Raw genomic sequence first — 15,962 nt, 5'->3', positions numbered from 1 at the left:
ATGGCCGTGCAGCTGTGAAGTAAGACATGGGCACTGGCACTGACTGTGCCCTGAGAGCCCGACTGGGACTCTATAAACAAATAAGGCCAGTGTTTCAGCTGCCCACGCTGGTGCGGTGCAGCTGTGAGCTAAAGAGGCACTGGCACTATTGGGTATGGGGGAGCCCTGTTGACCGGCTCCTCCGTGTGCCATGTGAAAGAAAATGCCCCCTTTGTTGGAGCGGCCCGCAACGGCGATATCACTCAGGCACTAACAATGTGCACATGTCGCCCCCACTCACTAGGACTCTCTGGGCTCCTCTGGTCTCAGGCAGCATGCACTGGAGAGCCTCCACTCCTCAGGGACTCTCGCCTGACTTTGCTGGTCCCGAACTCAGATCTTCTCTGGCCTCCCCTGGACTGGCGACAGGCACCGAGGATCCTCTGTGGCGCGCATGGAGGTTCCCTTAACTCACAGGAGCCCATCTCACGTCCGGCGACATGCGGCAGGCCCTGCCACCCACCAGGCAGTTTGCCTGGCTTCTGGGTTACCGCGCTCGATCGGGCGGCCCGGTTGGAGATTTTCAAATACGAGGTGGGCACCCGCAAAGTAAATAAGTGGGGAGGACCCCCGCAAGGCCAATATAAACTCCTCAATGTGTGGTGGGCACCCACAAGACAAATAAGCGGGGTGGGCACCCGCGAGGCAAATATATGCTCATCAAGGTGGGGTGGGTACCCGCGAAAATAAAGGTAAACGCGGGGTGGGAACCAGCGGCTGAAGTAAGCATCAATGCGGGGTAGGCTCCCACTTAATCAAAAAATGCGGGGGATCCCTTTGCCAGGATTTCCCCGGCGCTCACGATGCAGCCCAGTGCTGCAGAGACCAGCTCCCTCCAGAAGCACATAGCAAATCGCTCACGAGGCGCTACAATCCTGGACCTAAAAAGAATAAGGTCCAAGCAAAAAGTTCTTTTAGGTCCATGGGGCATAGCTGGGCCCAGGGAGGCCAGCACACAGGGCCCTCAAGCAGGGGTCAAGCGCCCATGGCGGTTCTTGTTGGGCCCCAGCAGCAGCATGCACCCAAGTCAGGAACAGCACACCAAACATGGGGTCACAGCCCCTATACTTATACCCAGATTCTCCTTTGTCTGCAGTGCAGGTCTTGGGGGAACCAGATGCAACTGGTTCAGGGAGGAATTGGAGCACTTTCTTACTAGGCTCCTCTTTCCATTTGTCAGGTGGGGGCTCGGGGATCAGACACACCACAGTGGGCGGAGCCAGCATTGTACAGGCTAGACACAGACCTATTCAGGGACCAGGGACTTCTCCTTCCACTTCTCCAAATGTAGATGTCCCATTCAGCCCAGTGCTGACTCACTCTGCCCCTCCTAGAGCCACACACACCTCTCCAGCCCCTGTCACTCAAAAGCCAGACGTGCAATTCACATCAGGCAGCCACATAGCACAGAGAAATGCCAACTTCTAAAAGTGGCATTTCAAAAATAGTTATTATAAATCTGCGCACACCATTGTGCAGCATTTATTATGACCATTCAAAATATTCTAAACATGACGACTCTGCTCCTTTCATATCAGGAATTACCACTGAAACACTTATCAGGGAATTCACAATGCATTGCTATGGGAGGGCAGCCCCACAGTAGTGAGAAACCACATTTGCTGTTTGCCACTACCAGGACATGTCACAGACTTAAGGTACATGTCCTATCTTTTACCTATAATGCACCCTGCCCATATGGCTAGCTAGGGCCTATCTTAGGGGTGACTGACAGGTAGAAGAAAGGGGGGTCACAGGCATGGCACACACTTTAGGTGCCACATCACAGCAGAGTAACACTGTACGCACAAGCCCTGCGATGGCAGAGGCCAGAGGTAGGTTTGAAAGGCTTATTTGGTGGGTGGCGCAATCAACGCTGCAAGGTCACCAGTAGCATTTAGGTTACCAACCCTGGGTATATGAGATACCACTTTACAAGGGACTGACAGGTAAATTAAGTAGGCCAAACAGGTGTACACCAATCTTACCAAATGTAACACAGAGAGTACACACACTTTACACTGGACAGCCGTGCTAAAGTTCCCAGAGGCCTAAAACCATCAACACCATGTCAGAGAAATTGCTAGGAGAAAGGTATAACGTTTAGGGATGAACCTGCAAAAAGGGCCAAGTCCAACAAGAAGAAACCAAAGTATAGTTCCTTATGTTGTATTTGATTTGACCTGTTATTTTTTCAACAGGGGTGTACACTCAGGTATATCACGCTGATGTATGTTGTTTTTAGTAATTTTCCATAGAATAAAGCAGTAATCCTTCTTCTTAAATCATAGCATTTTTTCTTTGCTTTTTTTAATACAAGATTTTTTAAGAGAACATAGTATACACTTACGGACATAATGACAAGGGACAAGACTTGTGCAAAGCAAAAATTGCATAACAACACTTATTGAATACATGCAGAGGATTCATCTGGGACAAGACTTATAGAAAGCAAAAAAAAAGAAAGACAACACTTCTTAAATACTTGTAAAGACTACATTAAAAAAACATACAGCAAAACACATGAAGTTGCATGTCTAGTGTTCCACATTTTATTATCTTTGGGACCTTTGCCGCTTCAGTACTCTTACATATAGTGCTAGACAATGCTACTTGGCCTTTTTGTGGTGGGGGTCAGAACATGAGTTAATAACAGGATGAGATCCTAGTTTCCATATATCATAGTGCACAAATTTGTGCACAGAATGAACCAGTTTATGGTAGCTCTTGGCCCTGTTTATGAGTGTTCCTACGCGTTTCGACCTTCAGGTTGGGCCTTTAGTGTTTTTCTGGAAGGTCTTCTTCAGGGTTGTTGAGTTTATGGACACTATGTGGATGTTAAGAAAAACAGTTTCTGTCTGTTGTATTTCCTTAAATGTCCTAACTTGAAAATGTGTGGACTGAGTTCCACATGCTTTTGTGACTTTATCAGGGGGACTTAGAGTTGGGCCAGCTGCTTCATAAATGCCTTGCTAGAAGCATCTGACTGGCTTCTTGTTGCAGACACCTGTTTAATCATGGGGTCCTACGTGAAGGTTGCACCTTGGTGTGTATTTAGCAGGGACCATCCAACAGTTTTTATCTGGAGTCTTTAAGTCAGGTCACCGGCCGCCTCCTCGGGGGGTCTGTTCTTGTGAAGGTGATTCTATACAGCCAGGAGCCTTCTTCTTTATTTACTCCCGTGTATAGAATACTGACATTTCTGTGCTCCAAGAGTCTTGGAACTGTGGTGCCTGGCTTCAGTGGACACCAGGGATCGGGGGAGCACATCTGTGCCCCCAGCCAACAGCCATGACACATGGATATCTCACAGGAATTGTGACTTCTGCCTTTTGAGGGTCGAATGGGACAGATGAAAAATAGAGGTTGTGACACTTAGCTTCTAGGGGCCGGATCATGGCTCCACTAAAAATTAAGATCTGCATCCAAGACCTATGGCAGTGAGGCCTACAATTTAGGGAAGACATCTGTGGTTCAAAGGGAAAACCCCCTAAAACATCCCGACTTCAAAGACACACAACAGTACATCTATGAGGCCTTTCGCCAGTTAAGGGTGGGATACGCTTGTGGGGACATGGACCTGAGAACCGGGACGGTACGGTGCACATTGTCAGAGGACTCCGTGTGCACATGGAGGATTACTGTTGAAATAGATGCTGGCCTGGGCCGAGGACCTGCTGAAGTGTGATCTCTGGAACAGACATTATCTCCCCTGGGGTACCTACACCATCTTCCTGTGCCATCTGGAGAGGGTTGCCCTCTCAAGTGCACACCTTGGCTACTGGATCCAAACTGGTACCATGGTGTGAACCGGATTGCCTAGTACGGAGCCCCAGAAATCTTGTGAGGCGTGTTGTTTCCGTGTTGCAGGGACCGTGGCACTCTTAAGCATCTAGTGGTGGCGAACGGATTCACTGGTTGCGGACCCTCTTGTGAAAGAACAACAGAAGTAAAACCCATAAACTACGTCGGGATGGGTGTAGAATGTGTATTAGAAACAATTCCCAACGGTAGATGCGCCATAGAGTTGCGCTGTGATGCCGACGGCGTTTCGATCCCCGTGAGTCGGGATCATCTTCAGGAAAGGGTTGTTGGGTTCAGGAAGTGCTTGGCCGAGGGCAGCTAAAGAGTGATCTGGAAAGAGGCTTGCGAAAGGCGGGGGGGGTATGGAAGGACAGCGCCTGAGTAAATCTAAGCGGCTGGGTGCAACAAAGGCTCGGTGTGGCTGGACGGCTCGCAGTGAATGGGGGCAGCTCAGCCGCTTAGATTTACTCAGGCACTGTCCTTCCCAACCCGCCCCCGCCTTCGCAAGCCTCACCCATGGACCCAGGAACATCGCGGTCATCGGTCTGCTTATAACACAGACGGGACTCGCTGCAATTCCGGCCACTCGCCTAGACGACTCAGCAGCCCGGCTTTATATATACAAGCACTTCCTGAACCCAACAACCCTGTCCTGCAGAGGATCCCGACTCATGGGGATCGAAACGCCGTCGACATCACAGCGCAAATCTATGGCGCATCTAACGTTTTTGGCTCCTGAAAAATGTTGAAATTACGACTAAAGTGACTAAAACTAAGTCTTGCTGAGCCAACACTGTGTATTTCTTTATCACCTTGCGCCGCGCACGCTGTTCACGTTCAGCACTTGCATCATCACCTTTCACCAATTGTATATATCACTATTCACCGAGTGCCTTCGGGTTGTCACATGATTCCCTCTGTACAGTGCTGCTTAACTGTATTTCCATGTGGAACGCCCCTTATGAATTGGTGAATTACAAGCTCTTAAACCGCACGAATCTCCTTGTTTCTTTCATATGTAATGCTGACTGCATGCATCATTGAACTGCCTTAAATTGATACCTGTTGGAAATTGTTTCTTATACGCCTTCTATTGTGCGACATGCAAACTGCATGCTCATTGCGTGTGGTGTCCGCTTCATAGGGTGCAACCCTCGGATTTCGGGGTGTACCCAGAGTATTACCTAATTATATCCTATGTGGCTCTGCTGAACATGCATCGGCGTTTGTGTGACTGGACTGGTCTGATGCAACCTGTCTCATTGAGCACCATACATTGTGCCTCATTTCCATGGAGCCTGCCTGACTCCGTGTGAAGCGGTCGCTCCACCCTTCCTCCTGAATCCCATAGCGCTGTGACTGGTATTGTAGCGCTGCTCCTCCACCACTGCCACTCTTTAAATTTATTTCAATTGAATTGGCACCCGCTCTGTTACGTAGCGCTCCGCATTGCTTTGTGTCTATTTAGTTCTTAAACTGTGAACGCTCCGCATTGCTTTGCCTGTTGAACATATTTCAGTTGTGATTGCTTTAATATTTTATTTATTGTAAATTGTGCCCATGTGTTCCACCGCCAGCTCGCATCACAGCGTCCTGTTCTCCTGTTATTGTCTCGTCCATTTTGTTGTGCCTGCAGCCCGTCCCTCCCCTTACGCTCCCGCCTCCCAGCTCCCCCTCCCACCCACGAATCACCAGGAACGGCCCGGCTGAGGAACCTCTGTGACCAGCCTGACTCCGTGTGAAGCGGTCGCTCCACCCTTCCTCCCGAATCCCATAGCGCTGTGACTGGTATCGTAGCGCTGCTCCTCCACCACTGCCACTCTTTAAATTTATTTCAATTGAATTGGCACCCGCTCTGTTGCGTAGCGCTCCGCATTGCTTTGTGTCTATTTAGTTCTTAAACTTTGAACGCTCCGCATTGCTTTGCCTGTTGAACATATTTCACTTGTGATTGCTTTAATATTTTATTTATTGTAAATTGTGCCCGTGTGTTCCACCGCCAGCTCGCATCACAGCGTTCTGTTCTCCTGTTATTGTCTCGTCCATTTTATTGTGCCTGCAGCCCGTCCCTCCCCCTACGCTCCCGCCTCCCCCTCCCACGCTCTGCCCCCCTCCACTTCTCCATTTATGTCAGAAAGACCTACGCGCAGCGTTCACGCGCGACGATTGCGCCCCAGTCGCGCCAAAAGTGCGCCAAAGGTAAGCCCGTCTACGCCTGTCCACGCCTGGACCGCGCCCAGCGCCTGTCCCCCTGGTCCCCGCCGTTCTCAACCCACTAAAATCACATATGGTGCCGCAACTCTCCTCGCCCTCAACCCCGGACGCACACCACAATGCTGCAAAACCATCCCAGGACGTACCCACGGCCCATTCGCCGCCTTCCTTGAATCCAACAACTCCCTTGATCCATCTCAATCTGGGTTTCGAGCTAAACACAGCACCGAAACCGCCCTCATCGCAGCGACCGACGACATCCGAACACTACTGGACAATGGAGAAACAGTGGCCCTCATTGTACTAGACCTCTCCGCCGCTTTCGACACAGTCTGCCACAGCACCCTTATACAACACCTCAGCAACATCGGCATACAAGGAAAAGCCTTGGACTGGATCATCTCATTCCTCGCTGGGAGAACTCAAAGAGTTCGACTTCCCCCATTCAACTCTGAGGCCACTGAAGTCATCTGTGGCGTACCACAAGGATCTTCACTCAGTCCCACCCTCTTCAACGTTTACATGAGTCCTCTCGCCCCCATCTCACGTCAACACAACCTCAACATCATCTCTTACGCCGACGACACCCAGTTAATCTTTTCCCTCACCAAAGACCCCAACACCGCCAAAACCAATCTTCACGAAGGCATGAAAGAAGTAGCCGAATAGATGAAACATAGCCGCCTAAAACTCAACTCAGACAAAACCGAGGTCCTCATCCTAGGATCTTCCCCCTCTGCCTGGGACGACTCTTGGTGGCCCTCCGCTTTGGGCACAGCACCCACTCCCACAGACCACGCACGTAACCTTGGCTTCATCCTAGACTCCTCTCTCTCGATGTCCAGACAAGTCAACGCAATCTCATCCTCCTGCTTCAAGGTACTTCGCATTCTCAAAAAGATCTTCCGCTGGATCCCCCTCGAGTCAAGAAAGACTGTCACCCACGCACTGGTCACGAGTCGACTGGATTATGGAAACACCCTCTACGCCGGAATCACAACAAAATTACAGAAAAAACTCCAACGCATCCAAAACGCATCAGCGAGACTCATATTAGACATCCCTCGCCTAGATCACATCACCGGACACTTAAAAGACCTCCACTGGATTCCCGTCAACAAAATAATTACTTTCCGCCTTCTCACCCACGCACACAAAGCCCTCTACAATCTAGGACCCGAATGCCTCAACACTCGACTGTCCTTCTACAAACCCACCCGCCAACTTAGATCGTCCAATCAAGCCCTCGCCGCAGTCCCGCGCATCCGAAAATCCACCATGGGTGGCAGATCTTTCTCTTTCCTTGCTGCCAAGACCTGGAACTCACTCCCCACTCACCTCCGCCTTACTCAAAACCACATCTCCTTCAGAAAAGAACTTAAAACCTGGCTATTCGACAAATAATGTACCCCTTCCGCCAGCGTGAGACCCACTGGGTGAGTAGTGTGCTATACAAATGCCCGAACTTGAACTTGAACTTGAGGTACAGAATTTGCAACTCTTTGCTGTGTATGACCAGAATAGCCTGGTGAAACCCATCTCAATGTGCAATGGTCATTGTGCCTCATTTTCAGGGATCTACGGAATTTGCAACTCTTCATGTTAGAGACTGGAAGTGTCTGGTGTGACCCATTCCAACACGCACCAGACGCTGTGTCCGGATTGCCTGTGAAGAGCCCTGAACTATGTGTACCTGACAGGGTGCCTCCTCCCATGGAGAGGCTCCCCTTTGCTACTCCCCATTCATCGGTTGTTCCCTTCTGACCCACATTGTGATGGACAAACTGACCTCACCACACCTGGCCCTCCTAAAGACATATTGGTGCCAGGTAGTAGCAAGAGAGCTTGACTGTTTTGAAGTAGCACTTCTGAGACAGTTTGGAAGCGGGTCAAGAAGTTGCGTCACACCATTGTGTTTTATGGGTGATCTTACCGAGTGGGTGCTAAACTCCTCTTGTTTACTTCTACCCCCGAATTAAAACTTGTTAAATATTGCCACCTGCTTTCCGAGGACCCAGACTAGGTGTAACTTTGGCTGTGTGCGGCCTAGTATCGGGAGGTGGAGCTGATTGTCTTCCAACCGGGGTATTGAACAATCGGGGCGAACTAGAGGGTGGAGAGAAGTTGGGGCCATGGAGTCTGCAGGGTGCTATCGATGGACCTGCTGGGTACCCGCGGCACCGAAAAGCCATAGGGGCATATTATCAAGAAACGGCGTTAAAATTATCGCCGCGTTAGCGCCCGGAAACTGCCGCTAAAACGGCGATAATGGGCTTGATAATATGCCCTTGTGAATTCCCGTAGAAGCCCATGTTCTGGTGTGAACATGGGCTTCTATTGGAATTCTCTACGGCATATTATCAAGCCCATTATCGCAGCTTTAGCGGCAGTTTCCTGCCGCTAAAGCGGCAATAATCTTAACTCCATTCTTGATAATGTACCCCATAGTTCTTCCTTGTGAGTCTGCTTCATCCCTCCTTCAGTGGCCCTCTGGGCTCACTGGGTACCAGTTAGGTGACCTGGTGTCTGTGTGGTTTACGTCCACACAGGTCTTCATTGTATTAAAGACTGTTGGTTCCACCAGCTTTGGTCATAAAGTAACGTCTGCCCTGGATTCCGCTCGCCGGCCTTTGAGGAAGAGAACAATAGTTTAAATTCTGGCTATTCAATTTATTCTGGTAATTCTGGCAATGACCTACATACCACCGTGGAATATTATACAGAATGATCCCATAAATTGATAAACCTTAATTGCATGCACCCTATTTTCCCCCTGAGAATGTGTTACATCCACGCGTAGAGCGTATCAGAGGCAGGGAGTCCTTGAACAAAGGTTGGTCAGTTATCCCTCAGACGGGCAGTGTGCTCAGGACACCGGCCTCACTACTAGACCCTCTGGGGTTGAGTAATCCGAGGGGGTGAACTCTTCTCACCGTTTGGCTGTGTGCTTCACGACTCCGCACTCACTATGGAGTACCGCTGGCGGTCCACTCCCTATGAAGACTCTATGGGGGACATCTGAGGGTTCACACCCCAGGCAGACACTATGGGGGAACTGCTGAGGGTGCTCACCCGCTTCAGCCACTATGGGAGGATAATGGGGGGTGCACATTCCGTGCTGCCAATATGGGGGTACACCACATGCATACACTATGGGAGCACCACTGGGAGTGCCCACCGCATACCGATACTATGGGAGACTGCTGGAAGTGCCCTTCCCATGCAGACACTATTGGAGAACTGCTGAGGGTTCCCACCCTATACAAGACACTGGGTGCAGAGGTCGTGGCTTTAAGAGTGTGATTGTGGTGACAGGTGTGTTCTTTCACTGCACACATGTAGGTATGATTTGTACACTTGCATGTGATTAGCATGTGTGCTAGTATGTTTTGTACAATGCCTCTCATGCACTGGATCTTTGTCTCCAGTCCAGATGACACCCAAGGAGGGTGGGACCAGCGGAAGACCTCGAGCCGCGCGGTCAGGTATGACCTGAAGGAGAGGGTCTGCGTGGGCAGCATGCTGGCCCTGGAGAGCCCGGTGTACCAACGCGTGCCCACCGACGAGGCCGAGGCGCAGATGCTAGTCAGCGCCGACCTGGACGACATGAAAAGTAAGAGACCGGCCGAAGTCACATGTGCTTAAACACACACACACTTGAACTTACTTACCATGCATATACACATACATATACACACATGCACATCAGTGGTTGAAGTGCATTGAAAAAAGTCTGTGAACTGTGATACTATGCTCATCGGAGGCGAGGTGAGTGAGCGTGGGCGCGGGATCAAAGCCGGGCCTAAACAGACAAAATGTTCTGTAACTTTTTTGGGCCTTTTACCTTCATGTAAGTACATATAAAATAACACACAGCTTAAATGAAAAATAAATACAAGTTAAGTTCATCAGTGGGAAATGTCCTATTGTACATTATGTACCATCTAATAGTTAATATACTGCACCAGAGAGCCATAGAACTGAATCCTAGCTGGTGCAGTGGAGAACAGTGGCTTGTATACCTTTAGTGCTACAAGGTCCCAGTCTGTGACAGAAAGCACTGTGAATATGCAAGTCATTATTTTAAACTTCCATTACTCACACTATAAGAAAGGTTGCTGCAAAAAACACAAAATTGTTCGAGATAAATAAGCATTTGCAATGCAATAGGTCTCGCATTACCGAAATTCTGAGCTATTGGGGTTGCATTATGATTTGCAACACCAACAGCTCAAATTTTTAGTAATGCGAGACCTATTGCATTGTAAATGTTTGTGTGACTAGGGTGAGTGTGCGGGATATGTGGAGAAATAAATTAGCCTAACGGGCTGGTTTCACTGCTGTGAAGGTATTGTGGAATGCAGCGCGGTGATGTCATGCAGTGTACCCAGCTGCAGTCCGCGGCATTGCAATCATATTTACAGCTCTTCAAAACAAGACAATTGTGAGGGTGGAGATTGTAGGAAGAGTTTAATCAGCCTGTTGGAATGTAATACCTACCTCAAAAAGACTACTATCAAAGGACGCTGCGTTGCCGATGTGAGCCAACAACAGGATGCCGTCACATTCGCATGACTTCACTTTTAACGCCAGCTACGCCTGCAAGTTTCAAAGTGAGTGAGCAGCAAGGAAGGTTGTGTGGAAAACCCATCCTGCTCTCTGTCGCTTCATTCGGTAGTGGTCCAGAGAAAAATGTGTGCCGGAACACGTGCAGCGGTACTAGTAACCACCTGGTAGCGCCAAATGCCAGTGGCGTAGCTAAGAAAGGGGGTGGTCTGCCCCAGGCGGCATGAGTTTTGAGGGCGGCGGCCTCCAACAGCTCTTACCTACCGTCTCGGGCGGTATTAGCAACCCCCCCCCCCTCTAATGCGTTTGCGGCAGAAAACAGAGAAGTGCATCTCTCACCAGCACCCCCAGCCCCACCACCCGCCAACTGCTCTTCACTGCGGCCGCTGCGGGGCAGCACACGCTGGGACTGCTACGAGCGGCCAGGGGGCTAGCTACGCCACTGCCAAATTCATCTCTGTACACTGCGACATCTGACACCCAGCGGAGAATATTTTCACGGCTGCACGTCCTTGAAAAACACAGTCATGTGTAATGGAAGAGAGCACAATCCTACTCTTTCAGGACCTGTAACTCCAATGTATTTCGAAAAAAGTATAGAATTTGCAAATCGATTTATAGCAACTGTCTCTCCCTTTACCCTTGCGTTGTAACTTGGGACTGTATAAGACAAGAGAGTGTAGAAATAATGACAATTGGAAATGAAAAATAACGCTAGGTGCGAGAGCGCGCGCGCGCCACAGCGAGCCATGTGGTTTCAATTATTGCGCCAGTGTCTGAGCACAATAAGCGAACCACATGGCAGCGGTGCGCGTAATAGACACCAATAGGCCATGGGCGGCGCATGCAAAGGTCAATAGCGTGGCCCAAAAGGAAAAGCACAGGCACAAGCGTGTGCGATTCCTAGGGCAGTTTTCATACCCCCTTCAAGAGACCTCTCGTTGCGCGACAGTGACGCGCACTGCCACGCTAGGCGCGAGACCTAAAAAGGGCTTTGAAAATACAGATTTTAGTAATACCCACAATGTGTGCAGTGCGTGTATCTATAACTGTCCTTTAAAAGCACACACTTCACAGCTCAGCTGGTAACTTGTTTAGCTGTCTGTCCCAGCCTCTGTTTCACAGCACAGGGGACTCCCTGCCTTACCTTTCAGCTGAACCCTTTCAACTCTAGGAATTAACCATCCTGGGATGGTTTCTTTTCCTAAACAGTAGGGGAACTATTTTACGAACTTTTAAAAAGTATGGTCATGTTGTGCTCCTCAGATCCTGTCCACTACAATCACTGATGCACACACATACACCCACACTCACACACACAAACACACATGCACACATGTATGCACATACTCAAGCACCAACACTCTCTTACACACACACATACGCTCTCACACACATGCAGACACACACACACATGCACCCCCCACTCACTCTCTCTCACATATACACACCTGCACACACACATACACACACACACATGCACACACACATACACACACACACACACACATGCACACACACATACACTCACACACACATACACACACACATACACACACACACACATGCATACACACATACACTCACACACACATACACACACACACATGCACACACACAGAGGTGGGCGAGTCAATAGATTTACAGGGAGCGCAGAGCCGAGACAGTTGTCTAGCTCAGATCTTAGACCCCGTGCACAAGTTTTTAAACATGAACCATTAGTGCATTAAAAGGTAAGACAATTATCCTGCAAACACAGTACATGGCCCAGATCATTACAGAACAAAATACAGACGATTGAATCAAGCGCAGTAGGTGTGTGTACAACTGGTATTCTGCACTCATATTGTTGAAAGGGCTTTCATACGCAGCACTGAAGAAAAAAGAGTTTGGTTGAAATAAAATATTTGCCTAAGATCACAGAATTTAGGCGGGAAAGTCACAATTTATCCGGGTTTTCTGATTTCACTTTTTACAAATCAGCCAGGAAATGGGTATTTATTTGCCTTTCCTTATGTTACAGCTTTATTTTTTACGTCTTTGTGCATTTTCTGCAGTTTGTATATACGAGGAACTCAACCCAAAGGTATTAGACACATGAGCATTAGTCACATTACACTTTCACATCCATTGTTTTTCTGCAGAGGGAGAGTGAAGCATTGGGTGGGGGTTGACTTGGATGTAAGGCCTGGTCAAGCAGCAATCACAATCCTTGTCAGGGTAAGGCACAAGCGGCCCCACATTTCACAACTCCACCCTCCTGGAGGTGTTCTTTGCAGGAAGTCCCATCTCCCTGCAGATCTTGCTGGCCCCTTTAAATTCCATCCTTGCAGGTGTGGCTTCAGACACAACAGTCAGGGGAAGAATTTGAAAGAAACATAAAAGAAGGCAATCGAGGACAATGTACACTGGAATTGTTCATAGATATGGGATGGTAGTGTACATCCAATCACAGCGTGGCCAGGCAGCAACCGCAGTCCTTGTCAGGGCGAGGCACAATAACGCCCCAAATTAACCTGTGCACAACCCCCTGGTCACTGGGCACAGAGCTGTCAGGCTTAACTTAGAGGCAATGTGTAAAGTGTAAAGTGCTTGTTAAACACTTCAAAAAAGAAAACAGTGGAAATACCAGAAAAAAGGGCCCCACACCAGAGTTATGAATTTTTTGTATTAAATCGTTTTTTATTAGTAGAACACTTAATGTGAAAATACAATACAGTGTCGCCTACAACCCAGCGGGCCGGCAGAGACATAGTCAATCTAGGAGGGCAGTCAGTGAGATCAAGACTCCCCCTGTCAGGGAAATACACAGCGTGACGCCTACAACCCAACCGCGTTGGTAAAGAAAGTTCCACCATGAGCGGATAGTAGCAGAGTCCAGTGTACTGTGGGGAGTGTATGCAGCAACCTACCAGAGCTTGCAACAAACCGTCAAGTGCTATTGAGTCTGCATTTAAAGAGAAAAACAAAAGAACATAAAGAAAAAGAACCCCCCTCACACCCACCCTCCACCCCCAACCGTCCCTCTCCGGTGAGCAAAGCAAAGAAAATACAACCTGGCCTGGAACTAATGGATATGATAACCGACAGTGCCAGGAGGGGTCATGAGGTCCCTCAAAGATATATTGCACTACGGGTCGACTCCACCCTCGGGGATCAGTTTCAAAATCCACAGATAATTAGGACAGGACAACTCCCAGAATTCAGTGGATAGAATCAATCAATCAATCATTCCATTTGTAAAGTGCGCTACATACCCGTGAGGGTCTCAAGGCGCTGGGGTGGGGGGAGGGCGGCTGCTACTGCTCGAAGAGCCAGGTCTTGAGAAGTCTCCGGAAGGTCAGCAGGTCTTAGGTCTGCCGTAGGTGGGCAGGGAGGGTGCTCCAGGTCTTGGCGGCGAGGTAGGAGAAGGATCTGCTGCCGGCGGTGGTTTTCCAGAAGAGAGGGACTGTGGCGAGGGCGAGGTTGGCAGAGCGGAGGCTGCGGGTGGGGGTCTAGAAGCTGAGACGGTCGTTGAGGTATGCTGGTAGAATGGAAATAAAGGGGGCCCAGATCTTTGCATATTCTGATTTATTCCCAAGGGTAGCCATTGACAGCCTCTCCGTACCTAAAAAATACCATAATTGATGCAGCCATTGCAAATGCTCCGGGATCCTGTCTGATTTCCACCCGGCTAACAGTGCTCGGTGTGCAGCATTCAGCGCAAGCGCCATCTGTTTACCTCTGATAGATCTCAAGGGGAAGGTCAGGGTGTTGGGCAGTCCTAAGACTGTATACGCGGGAAGCGGTCAAAGGCCCTATCTATATCATCTAGCATTCTCTCCCAGTATCTCGTAAGCTTTGGACAGTTCCACAGCATGTTAAGGAGGGTGCCAGGGCTACCGCAGTCAGGTCAGCAGAGACCAGCTATTCTCCAGCATCCTGGCCCATAGACTGAACCCTCTCGTGCCTGATTTGATCGATCCAGATCAGTCTAGCCTCATCCCGCGTCCGCAATGCAGGGACAATACTAAACGGATTTGTCACTTGATTGACAACGTGCAACGCTCTAAGGAAGAGGCTCTACTCTTGGCGGTCGATGCTGAGAAGGGGTTCGACCGTGTGCACTGGCCATACCTCTTTGCCACTATCAAACGCTTTGGACTAGGGGCTAGGTTCCGAAAGTGGGTGGCGAGCATATATAGCGCTCCTTCGGCGGCGGCCAGGGCCAACGGCTTGCTCTCAAGCACTTTCCCGGTGGGGAGGGAGACCAGGCAGGGCTGCCCTCTCTCCCTCTTACTTTTCGCTTTGGATATAGAGTATTTCGCTCAACGACTCCGAGACAACCCATCCAAGCACGGTGTCCCGTCTGGGTCAGATCGCCATCTCATCAGCCTTTACGCTGACAATTTCATTTTCTCGGTGGCACCCCCTTACTTCACCACCAGCGATAGTGGATGATCTGGAGGCCTTTAGCCAGGTCTCAGGCTTCGAAATAAATATGCAGAAGCCCCAAGTGCTCAATCTTATCAAAGTTATGAATTTTTAAAGAATAAAGTGTAAAATAGTGCCAAAAATCACAAAGTGCCAACGGCGGCTGTCTGGTTATGCTGGACCTGGTTAAAGTCAAAATTCCAGGCTAACCACGATGGAGCGCAGATGAGGTACAGTCCTAGATTAGTCCTGCTGAAGTTTTACTTTCACAAGTTTTTTTCTAAGAGTCCTGTTAGCGTTGGAGAGGGCTACGGGGAGCAAGGAGTGCATCACAGGAAGCTGTCATTGTGGTGTGAATAGCAGGGCAGGCATTGCGGAATGGCTAGCCGGAGCTTTGCATTGGCTTTCCCCGAGAGTGGTCAATGCTGCAGTATGAAGAGACGGGCTGACAGCGCCTTGCACTGGTTTTCGGTGGGATCGGTGTGGCCTCGAATTGAACATGTTCGTTTGCAGTCGCTAAAGTCCCAAAAGCTTGATTTGTGCACCCTTGATCCATACCAATGGTCCAGGACCTGAGAGGCACCACTTAGGGGTCAGAAGCTCACTGCAGCTGGGTCCAGGAGCTGTTTGGGGAGCCTTTTATGTTTCTGAGGCTCAGACCGATAGGATAGCAGACTAGCCATTGGAGTAACTCTGGTTCCTGGGTTTAAGATGAAGTTGTCAGACCAGTACTTCTTCCCCAGGCAAGATGGCAGCAGGTCAGCACAGCAGGGCAGCAGTTACTTCAGAGCAGCAGTTCGGCACAGTGGCAGTCCTTATAGCAGCCCCGCAGCCCTTCATCCTTGCAGAGTATCCACAGGTCCAGAAGTGTACTGAAGTGGTGGTGTCTGGAGTCCAGCATTTATACACAGTTGTGCCTTTGAAGT

General features: G+C 49.5%; 1 protein-coding gene across 1 annotated transcript in view; it reads left to right on the top strand.

Moving 5' to 3' along the window:
* Positions 1 to 15,962, top strand: part of SLC4A3 (solute carrier family 4 member 3) — a 475,170-nt gene that overhangs the window by 89,054 nt on the left and 370,154 nt on the right. The window contains exon 6 of the mRNA XM_086958435.1: positions 9,486 to 9,670. Coding sequence (XP_086814561.1) covers positions 9,486 to 9,670 — 185 coding nt within the window. The remainder of the gene's footprint in view (positions 1 to 9,485; positions 9,671 to 15,962) is intronic.

Source organism: Lissotriton vulgaris, chromosome 2_1, assembly GCF_964263255.1.
Source record: "Lissotriton vulgaris chromosome 2_1, aLisVul1.2, whole genome shotgun sequence".
NCBI lineage: Eukaryota > Metazoa > Chordata > Amphibia > Caudata > Salamandridae > Lissotriton > Lissotriton vulgaris.
This window is presented reverse-complemented; position numbering and strand designations above follow the sequence as displayed.